Below are 8,847 nucleotides of genomic sequence, written 5' to 3'. Positions count from 1 at the left end.
CAAACTCTTCCTTTTAATAAAGAAGGGCGCGCGCGCGCTGACATCAAAACGTTTAACAAACGTAAGTTACTCGATGCTAAAGCTAACTGTTGTTGTCTTTCATGGCGCTTTTCTATTGAAAGATTTCTCATTTGGTTTAACGTTATAAGACTTCATACTTACGTTTCTTGCACGCCCGAATTTTTCCAGATAACTTTTTTTCAGCAATTCTGTAACTTATTTATGATGTTGCTATGGGGAGAGGCCTTTGTTAGCATACTTCTTTAAAACACTGAAAAATGTAGTTTTGATCATCTTTGCAGGATTCAGCGGACAGTCTTCAAAGTTGATCTGCTAATTTTCAAGTCAACAAACTATTTGTTTATCACTTTCAAACCAGACCGGTTAAAAAAAACAAAACGAAAACCCCCGATTACCTTTTGCTGGCAGCTGCAGCTAACCACGCGTCAGTGACGCAGCATTTTTAAACATTCTCTTCGTCCAAAACTTACCGTCTCGTTTGAAACGAAAGGTGGTTATCAAGTATCGGATCTGGGTCCGCCAAAGAGGCTACAATAGTTTTCAGATCCCTCAAAATGGAGAAAAAAAATGATTTAAAACAATTGCCGCTCCAACAACTGAAGGTCGCTAACTTGCCGCGAGGACACGTCCTCTGCGTGTGACTGTCAGTTGTGCTCCGCGGACGACAAATGTTCAACGACCGAAAGGAATTGCACCACCTACTGTTCTGGAGTGTAATTACACTCCACCCACAAAAAAACAAAGCAAGATTTAAATTAAATAAAAAACATTAAAGTATGCACCTAAACATGTCATTGTTTAGCCATTGTTTGCTAGATTAAATTGTCAGAAAGTTTAATTAGAATTTTGCAAGCCACGTAATTTTTTTTCCTTCCAATTTGTTTTTGTGTCATATTTATTTTAATATATGTGACTATAACTGACCAATTATCCTACAACTTTCTGTAGTATTGTTTGTGTCTATGCATTGATTTGGACATTTGTAGATACTTGGATTACTATGTTATTTTTTTTTTAGATGTACAAACTGTTCTGTTACTATACTTTTCTGTACAGTAGTGTTGTTCTCATGGGAAACAGTTCAAAGTTCTTAGATTTTTAAGTTTTAATTTATTTTTATTTTTTTTAAACCCAGAGAACTGGTTCTTTCTAAAGGAAATTTTCTCTTTTGTGTTCTGTTCATCACATTTGTTCTCCAGTCTTACTCATACTTTAGGCTACACTTTAAAATCTTTTAAAAGTCTACTTTAAGCTGTGAAGTCCACGCACATTTTTTTATTGAAAGCGTTTTATTATTTTCAAGTGCACAAAAAATAAAATGAAAACACCTGGTTTTTCGCAATAGAAACATTCAAGGTTTACAATTAATTTGATTTGAACAAAGCAAAAAAAAGAGAGAAATTTCTAATACTTATTTTCTAATACTTCTTGACGTATTAACTCCTCATCATGATAAAAAGCAGATAACTAAATATTTCTTGTTTTCACATTTTATTACGTTTAAAAAAACATTTTAACTACTGACTTTTTTTTACTGTATTCAGAAAAAAACTAAGCGTATTCAGAAAAGCACCAGTCCAGATTTCAGCCTGTGTAAGTCACTCTGGCTCCACAGGAAGCCTTCAGCTGTTCTGGCGGGGGCGGAGACTCCTGGCACTTTTTGCGCACCGCCGCTCTCCAGGTCCACAGGCTGGTCAAAGACCCTCATTGTGGAGTAATTTTCTACCATGAGACAGGAGGGATCATCCGACTGTCCGGGAACCTTCCCCAGAGGAAAGCTCTTCCATTGGACTTTATCGGTGCACACCTGCCAAGGAGAACCTCGGAGCGCCTTCGCCTTCTCAGCCAAATCATCTGCAGCCTTGTGATCGGACTCGCTCCTGTCAGTCGCGACGTGCCGCAGATGCTGCTTCTGCTTCTCGTGCAGCTTCTCCAGAGTGTAGATAGGCTGCCGTTTGGGCTCCGGCGACGCGCTCCCTCCACCGCGTGCGGCCTGCGTGTAGATGGAGCAGAGCTGGAGCAGCTTCTGCCGGGTTTCCAGGGGGAGGGGGTGCTCCATGTCGTCCAGGATCAACTGGAGCAGGTGAGGTGTGCTGATGCAGGGAGCATCCAGGCACGCAGCCAGCAGCTGCTGCCACCGCAGCTGGATGCGGTTCACAAAGATCCTGTCTTTGATTCGGTTCTTCTTCTGCTGCTTTGTTTCAAAGTGGTATTCAAACTTGTTGTTGTTGCAGAGCAGGAGCTCCGACGTCCAGGCAGACAGGAAGAACGCCCTGTGGCTGCTTTCTTCCTCCTTGAGAAGTTTCAGCTCCGCAAAGAGCTTCTCCAGGAGGAGGTGAATGAAAAATCCCGAGTTCAGCGCCCTGAACAGGGGGAGCCAGAAGTGCAGGAAGACCTGGGGGATTCTGGGCTGTGTGGGATCCGACTTCTCAGAGGGATTGCAGCCCAATGTTTCCAGCTGCTCCACCGTGGGAACCAGGAACCCATCCTCCAACAACACGTCCACCAGCATGTCACTGGCATCCAGAGAAAACTGCTTGATTTCCCCCAGCAGCCAGCTCATGTCAGCTAAAGGAGCCTGTCCCAGGTTGTTCTCTTGGACCTGGTGGAGCTCGTCAAAGGTCTGGAACTGCTCCCTCTCGTAGGAGATCAGGAGTTCTCTTGCGCTCTTGTAGGCCTCCATTTCCTTCTGCCTGGCCAGAAGTTCGTCCTCCTGGCGTTTGGGGTCTTCCTCCTCCTCAGACTGAGACTCCCAGCCCTCATCAGAACCTCCTCCGAGCTGCCTGGACCAGTACTCCTGCTGGAGCCACTCCAGAACCACTTTGCACCCCCTTCGGCACCATTTCAGAGAGGGGAGCTTCCTGTGGGTGAAATCGTGCCGCAGATCCACGACCCACTCTGGGATGTTCAGGTTCCCCGCCAGCCGCCGGAGTGGGCGCGCGATCTTCCCCTGCTGCCTCTCGGTGATCAGGTTAACGAACCTCACCAGGGACGCCCCGTACAGCAGAACCAGCTCGTCTCCGCTCAGCTGTCCGGACCGGTCCAGAACCTGGCACCTCACCAGGTCGGCGGTGCAGTCCACCGCCACGGGGGAGCTGTGCGCGAACCTGCCCCTCCAGGCTGAGATCCTCTGCAGGGCGAACTTCTGCAGGGAGACGTCTTTGGAGTAAAGGTTCTCCAGAACCTGGTTCCACTCGGCTTTATTGACCCAAGCGACCACATGGCGTTTTTTCTCCGAGCTCCTTTTCCTCATCGTGGAGTAATCTTTTACACCATAAGACAAAACGGATCGTCTGACTATCCGGTTCGGTCACCGACCGGCCTTCGTCTGAGATGATAACCACAATAATTTCCCACCGCAGCAAAAACCTGTTTATAGTTTCAGATTTTGTCCCGACAATGGTTTCACCCGGATATGACGTCTCAGGACTTCATCACGCTTGCCTCAGAGCTACATTCAGACAAAACAGACGCCCCCTGTTGGACCGGGGTGGAACTACTACTTTTGACAGAGGACTCCTCCAAAATAAACTCAATATATTCCAAGAAAATAATTAATGATCCCTGATTTTAGAGTCAGTAATGTCATCTGGTGTGTTAATGTGATTTCCTAAATTGACTTTATTGAGGTTAGAAGTGGTGTTTTTCTTTTTATTGTTGTTTTGTTTTTTAAATCCACCAAAAACGTCAAAACCCAGAGTTCCTCCCCTTTATATTTGAAAAGCTGCAAATGTCAGTAGATACCAAAAAGGATGAACTCAGTAGTACGCAGTGACTGGTAGAATGTTCTCTACAGAAGATACATTCGCATTGCTGGTGGTCACGAATATCTGGCTTGGTCTAAATTTTCGATTAAATTAAAATGAAGTACAAAAATGTTGACCCTAACTGTCCAAAAGGTCCACCGCATGTCACATGTTCTGCCCTATCCAATACAAAGAATACAAATCCAACACAATACAAAGTGTTGCTTCTGTGTGAAATAAATCCATTGTTCTAAACTGGAATCAAAAGGGGTGAATCTTTATGTGAACATAATCCCATATAAGACAAACTGCTAATGATAGCACGAAAAGAAATGAACGGAGAGCTTGTCAACATGGTAATCATATTCTAACCAAAACTGAAAGCTTCTAAATTTTTCACAAAGTTTTTGGGATTATGAAAGTGGTAGGAATTTAAACCTGTGAAAATATGTAGCTTCGGCATACAATTTAAACAGCTATAATTATTTATAATTTTCGATTGTAATTAATTATAATTAAGTTCATTTATTTCCTCATAGTTTAAAAGGTCATGTAGGCTTGATAAATACATGACAGGCTTTCCATTGTAATCTCTTTGCAGCCATGTTACATTTATTTTCTTTTTTTTATTTCTACATTAATTCTTTAAAAATATTTCTAGTCCTTTTAAGGAGTAATTCTCTACTATTTCATCTCAGACTCCATTGGTAGGCTTTCTTTTGGTCATACATAGAACACAGTGCATTTAATATTAAGGTTCAGACACAGGCCTGAACCTCTAGAGATTTCCTTCACTTCTGGAATTCATTTTTCATCCTTTATGTAAAACACTCTCTTTTCTATTGGTTGACAAAAACAAAGAAAATCAACAAAATAGTAGTGAATAGTGAGAAAATTTGAGTTTGATGGTACATTTCCTTGTTGTACCAATCGGTATTGACCTAACTAACTACTGTGAAGCTCATTGAATACTGATTGGAGAATGGGATGTCATCCTGCAGCAGTGTGTGGACCAGGATTGGTCGAAGATGCCAGGCTGTTGTGGCTATGCAGGGTTCTTCCACACTCTACTGATCACGAGGTTACAACGTGTGTAGTTTTCTCAACCTAACCTGACAAAATAAATAAAAGTGCAATAGAATAAAATAAGAGAAAACAAATATGCAACACTTAAAAATAATTACTTTTAATGTGGTGACACAGTAATTGAGTTACTCAGTCTACGTGCAGTTACAATGCCGGGCCACTAGAGGGCCTCTCGAGGTTTACAAAAGCTGCATCGAAGAAGAAGACGTGTTTGGAAAATGGCGGGTCCTTCCACACACCTACTTGCTCGCCGTGTTTACGATTCGCTACAGGTTTGAAAACAAACTTTTTAAAAATTACGTCTATTACGTCTAGGTCACGTGACATCATTTTAGTGAGTCTTCGTGCAGAGCTGTGTTTGTGTTGCAGGCTGCGTCCTGCCCCCTGCTCCCGGGTCTGGATCTGCGGGAAGCAGACACCATGTTGCAGCTGCTCTGCAGCCCCTCAGAGCTGCGCTCCAGCATCCTGGCCTGGATCTTCAGCAGGTACAAACCACCTTCTGCTTCTGGACTCCATTTTCCACAGTAGATTAAAGAAGTTCAGCTTTAATTATGTTTTGTTTTTTGGCTGCTTCCTTCACAGCATCGTTCCAAGCTTTGTCAGCAAAGCAGTTTCAGTGAAAAACCCAGATGTTCTGACCAAAGGTGGAAATGAAATAACTTTCTTTAAAATTTCACCTCACATGAAGGGATGGTTTTACAGCTGTGCTGTTTTCCCGTTCATTAGAAATGGCTGCAGTTGGGGAAGAGCTGATGCTCTGCAGAAAGGATGACTTCGACCTGATCAGAGTGAGTGTCACCTTGATTATTTTCCTGTTTAATATCTGCACTCTTGTGGTAAACTGTCGGTTTTGCTTGTCTGTGTTGTATTTAAGGGTAATACGAGTCCTTTGCGGCAGCTTTGCTTCCTGGAGCAGCTTTTAACCCTAATCTCAGACACGGCAAAGCCCTGTGGATCCGGTGAGGCTCTCCTGAGCGAGCTCTTCGCTGATGAGAATCTGCCACACCTCAGACAGATGCTGGAACCTGCGCTCAACCCCTGGCCGGTAAACATCAGGTCTGTCCGAGTCCCCTCCGTGCAGCATTCATGGAAGCAGCTCAAAGATTTATGAGCCCACTCAGAAATATCCTGCCGATTCTTCAGCATCTTCCAGACTACAGGGCTTCCGATCTGCAGATCGGTGTCTGTCCATGTCTGGAATTGTTGGGGAAAAAAAAGACATTTACTGGACTACTTCTTTGCATTTTTTCTCACTCCTTGTTTTTGCAGGGCTTTACATAAAAGCAGCAGGTCACCCTACAAACCCAGGAAGGAGGCTGGAGACGTGGCTGCTCTCCTGCAGAAAACTCAGTCAGAACTCGAGCAGCTGCAGTCAAAGGTGGGCATGCATGCAGTTTGTACCAAAGCTCGTGATGTGAGAGAAACTGTTAAAGAAAGCCTGAAGTATGATCAATGCTCTGTGACGAGGCAAACATTTTCACTTGATGTGGTCAGGAAAGGCACACATGTCATGTACATAGACAAATTCAAAGAGATTTACATAAAATATTTAAAGAAGCGTTTTAAAAAAAAATGTATACAAAGTTAAAATAAAGGGAAAGGAATCTTGAAGCAACAGTGTGGATGTAAACTTTTGAATACGAGCTAATCAAAGGCAAAAGACTGGATCTAGACGACCGGGGGGGTCTGGAGGACGTCAATCCTGTATTTTGATGCTTTATAAACCAGCAACTCAACTTTAATGTCTCTTCTCTGGCAAAAAGATGTTTGTCTTGAAGTGTGAAGGTTTGTTTTTGTCTTATTGTAAAAATCTGTTTCTTTAAAGGTGTTGAACAGAATCGTCCATTGCACACAAAAAATACAGAGAGAAAAACGAGATTGCTAAAAGACTTATTTGTACATTTCTAAAAGCCTTATTAACTTGCTCTAAAGATTAAAAAGCTTCAGTCATCTTTTTTTCCATACTATATTGAGTCTGTTTTGGTTGTTTTTGTCTATTTTAAAACGTGGTTTCAAAAAAATCTTTTATCCTGCAGACGTGTGAGTTACTGTGGTGCGTTTGAGTGCAGCTTGTGAACTGGCCGTTTGTCCAGGTTCTTACCATTTTAACCCCCCCCCCTGCAGTGTGACTTCCTGCACAGCCAGCAGAAAAGCCCGTCTTTCTGTGCCAGCTCGCTGCGTCTGGCAGCAGGTGACCTGCAGCAGCTGATGACGACCTTCTGCCCCGTCTACGAGAGCAACCTGAAAGCCCACTGCAGCAGAGAGCCGCCCAGCTTCAGCACCGGGACGGACATCTTCCAGAGGGTCCTGCAGCTGCTGCAGGCCTGCAACACGGTAAACTGGGACTCAGCTTTACCTGGACTCACCTGGAACTGTCTATCAGGAAGCTGCAGAGGAACAGGAGATTCCAGAGATGCAGCCTCCTCCACCCTGGTCCTTCCCTCCCTTCACAGTATCTGTGTGCTGTCGGCTTCCTCAGGAGCTGGAGATGCTGAGCCAAGTGCCAGAAGCTTCTGCATGTTTGGAGGAGGAGGTGAAGCAGCTGCAGACTCAGCCTCGCTACTGGAGTCACGGAGAAAAGCTCACGTTGGGTAAGTCAGATTCAGCTTTCTCGTCAGATTCTTTGCTCTGGCCTTTTGTGACGTCTTGTCCTCCTCAGCGGATCAGCTGAAAGAGTTTAACAGGAGGATTGGAGTTCTTCTCTACCAGATCTCCCCTGAACAAGCTCCACCTTCACCGGACAAAACTGACAAACAAGTGTAAATAACAGCTTCTTTGTAAATAAATGTTTTTTTTAAGTTACTCAAGTGTTTGTGTGGAACCCCCCCTTCCCATCATCGCCCATAACTCAGAACTGTTTCCTGCTAGCTTACAGCCCCTCACACCTCCAACCAACGTTAACAGAATAAAGACACTCAAATGACATTTTAAGCTTAATATCAATTTATGTCGATCAGAAAAATGCCTCCAAATCCCTGACTTTTAAAAATCTTTTAGAGTCAGGCTGGTTTTTGATAATTACACTGTGGTTGGAATTTCATTTTTAGGCTTAAGAAGCAGGTGACTGAGATGCATAATAGAAGAAAATGTTGAACTTCTTACATATTGAACCCATAGACATTTATACTGAACCCGACAGCTGCTGCAAAGACAAAGAGGGCTGAGATCAAAGCCCTGAGGCACTCCAAAGGAAAGAAAAGTCCACAAATAAGTTCTTGTATCTATAATGGAGCTTCAGTTTTTACACCAAAATTTACAGTTTCTGTATATTTCCAGACAGACATTTCTTCAGACTCAAGTTACAAACATGTATGAAGTCCAGGAGCATCTCAGCAGTTCCTCTGTTGACCCCCTCCTGGCTAAACTCAGAATCCTTTGCTGCTCAGCCAGCTTTTGAGCTCCTGGTCAAAGTGACCTTTGATCCTCAGGGTCATGGTGACCTCGTTGACCTGCGTGGGCATATCCTTCCCCGTGAGCTCCTGCAGGAACTGCTTCACGTCCTTCTCCAGAGCCCAGATGTCCCCCTCCACCTTCCGCACCAGCGTCATCTTACGGTTGCCGTGGGTCAGGTCGGTGTACACCGGGATGTTGTGCATGCGGGAGCGGCGAATCATGTAGGGCAGAGGTGGCGGAGTCTCCGCCGGGGGGGTCCAGCCGGAGGGAGCGGGACCGGCGTGCTTGGGCGGATCCGGGATCCGTGAAGGCGGGATGAGCCTTTCCACGAACACAAACTCCTCCGTGGACTCTATCAGAGCCGGTTTTTGTTGCTGCGGACTGGAGCTGGAGGCGAACCGGAGCCCAGCGGCGGACGATCCAGCATGGATGTGCACGAGAGCCGCGCGGAGCCTCGCAGCCCGAAGCACGAGACTCGACATGTTCAGCGCGAGGTCTTGACCGATGTCGAAGTAGGGAAGGACTTCCGGTTTTATGTAGTGACCCGGAAGTTATTTTCAATGAACATTTTTTTTAAAATTAATTTGCCTTATATGTGAAT

At 44.6% G+C, this 8,847-nt stretch overlaps 3 protein-coding genes across 3 annotated transcripts; 1 reads left to right on the top strand and 2 right to left on the bottom strand.

Moving 5' to 3' along the window:
- Nucleotides 1–1,291: 1,291 nt before the first annotated feature.
- Nucleotides 1,292–3,584, bottom strand: las1l (LAS1 like, ribosome biogenesis factor). The gene has a single exon (XM_004070298.4). The coding sequence runs from the start codon at nt 3,272–3,274 to the stop codon at nt 1,583–1,585; it is 1,692 nt and encodes a 563-aa protein (XP_004070346.1). The 5' UTR covers nt 3,275–3,584; the 3' UTR covers nt 1,292–1,582.
- A 1,430-nt stretch (nt 3,585–5,014) lies between these two features.
- Nucleotides 5,015–7,655, top strand: haus7 (HAUS augmin like complex subunit 7). The gene is made up of 9 exons (XM_004070297.3): nt 5,015–5,125; nt 5,223–5,338; nt 5,436–5,497; nt 5,580–5,641; nt 5,728–5,909; nt 6,123–6,231; nt 6,978–7,187; nt 7,333–7,444; nt 7,513–7,655. Exons 1-9 carry the CDS (start codon nt 5,072–5,074, stop codon nt 7,614–7,616), a joined length of 1,011 nt encoding a protein of 336 aa, XP_004070345.1. The 5' UTR covers nt 5,015–5,071; the 3' UTR covers nt 7,617–7,655.
- Nucleotides 7,656–7,784: 129 nt separating this feature from the next.
- mrpl49 (mitochondrial ribosomal protein L49) lies at nt 7,785–8,789 on the bottom strand. Its single transcript, XM_004070296.4, has one exon. It carries the CDS (start codon nt 8,726–8,728, stop codon nt 8,219–8,221), a length of 510 nt encoding a protein of 169 aa, XP_004070344.1. The 5' UTR covers nt 8,729–8,789; the 3' UTR covers nt 7,785–8,218.
- Between the last annotated feature and the right edge of the window lie 58 nt (nt 8,790–8,847).

The sequence above is a fragment of the Oryzias latipes genome, chromosome 7 (genome assembly GCF_002234675.1).
Source record: "Oryzias latipes chromosome 7, ASM223467v1".
Classification (NCBI taxonomy): domain Eukaryota; kingdom Metazoa; phylum Chordata; class Actinopteri; order Beloniformes; family Adrianichthyidae; genus Oryzias; species Oryzias latipes.
Note: the sequence above shows the minus strand (reverse complement) of the source record. Positions and strands in the feature narration are given on the sequence as shown.

Excerpts from the sequence above, each read along its gene's own strand:
- las1l (XM_004070298.4), bottom strand. The coding sequence starts at position 3,274 with ATGAGGAAAAGGAGCTCGGAGAAAAAACGCCATGTGGTCGCTTGGGTC.
- haus7 (XM_004070297.3), top strand. The coding sequence starts at position 5,072 with ATGGCGGGTCCTTCCACACACCTACTTGCTCGCCGTGTTTACGATTCG. Across the intron at positions 5,910-6,122 it reads CCCTGGCCGGTAAACATCAG|GGCTTTACATAAAAGCAGCA; the intron begins GTCTGTCCGAGT and ends TTGTTTTTGCAG. Across the intron at positions 7,445-7,512 it reads CGGAGAAAAGCTCACGTTGG|CGGATCAGCTGAAAGAGTTT; the intron begins GTAAGTCAGATT and ends TGTCCTCCTCAG.
- mrpl49 (XM_004070296.4), bottom strand. The coding sequence starts at position 8,728 with ATGTCGAGTCTCGTGCTTCGGGCTGCGAGGCTCCGCGCGGCTCTCGTG.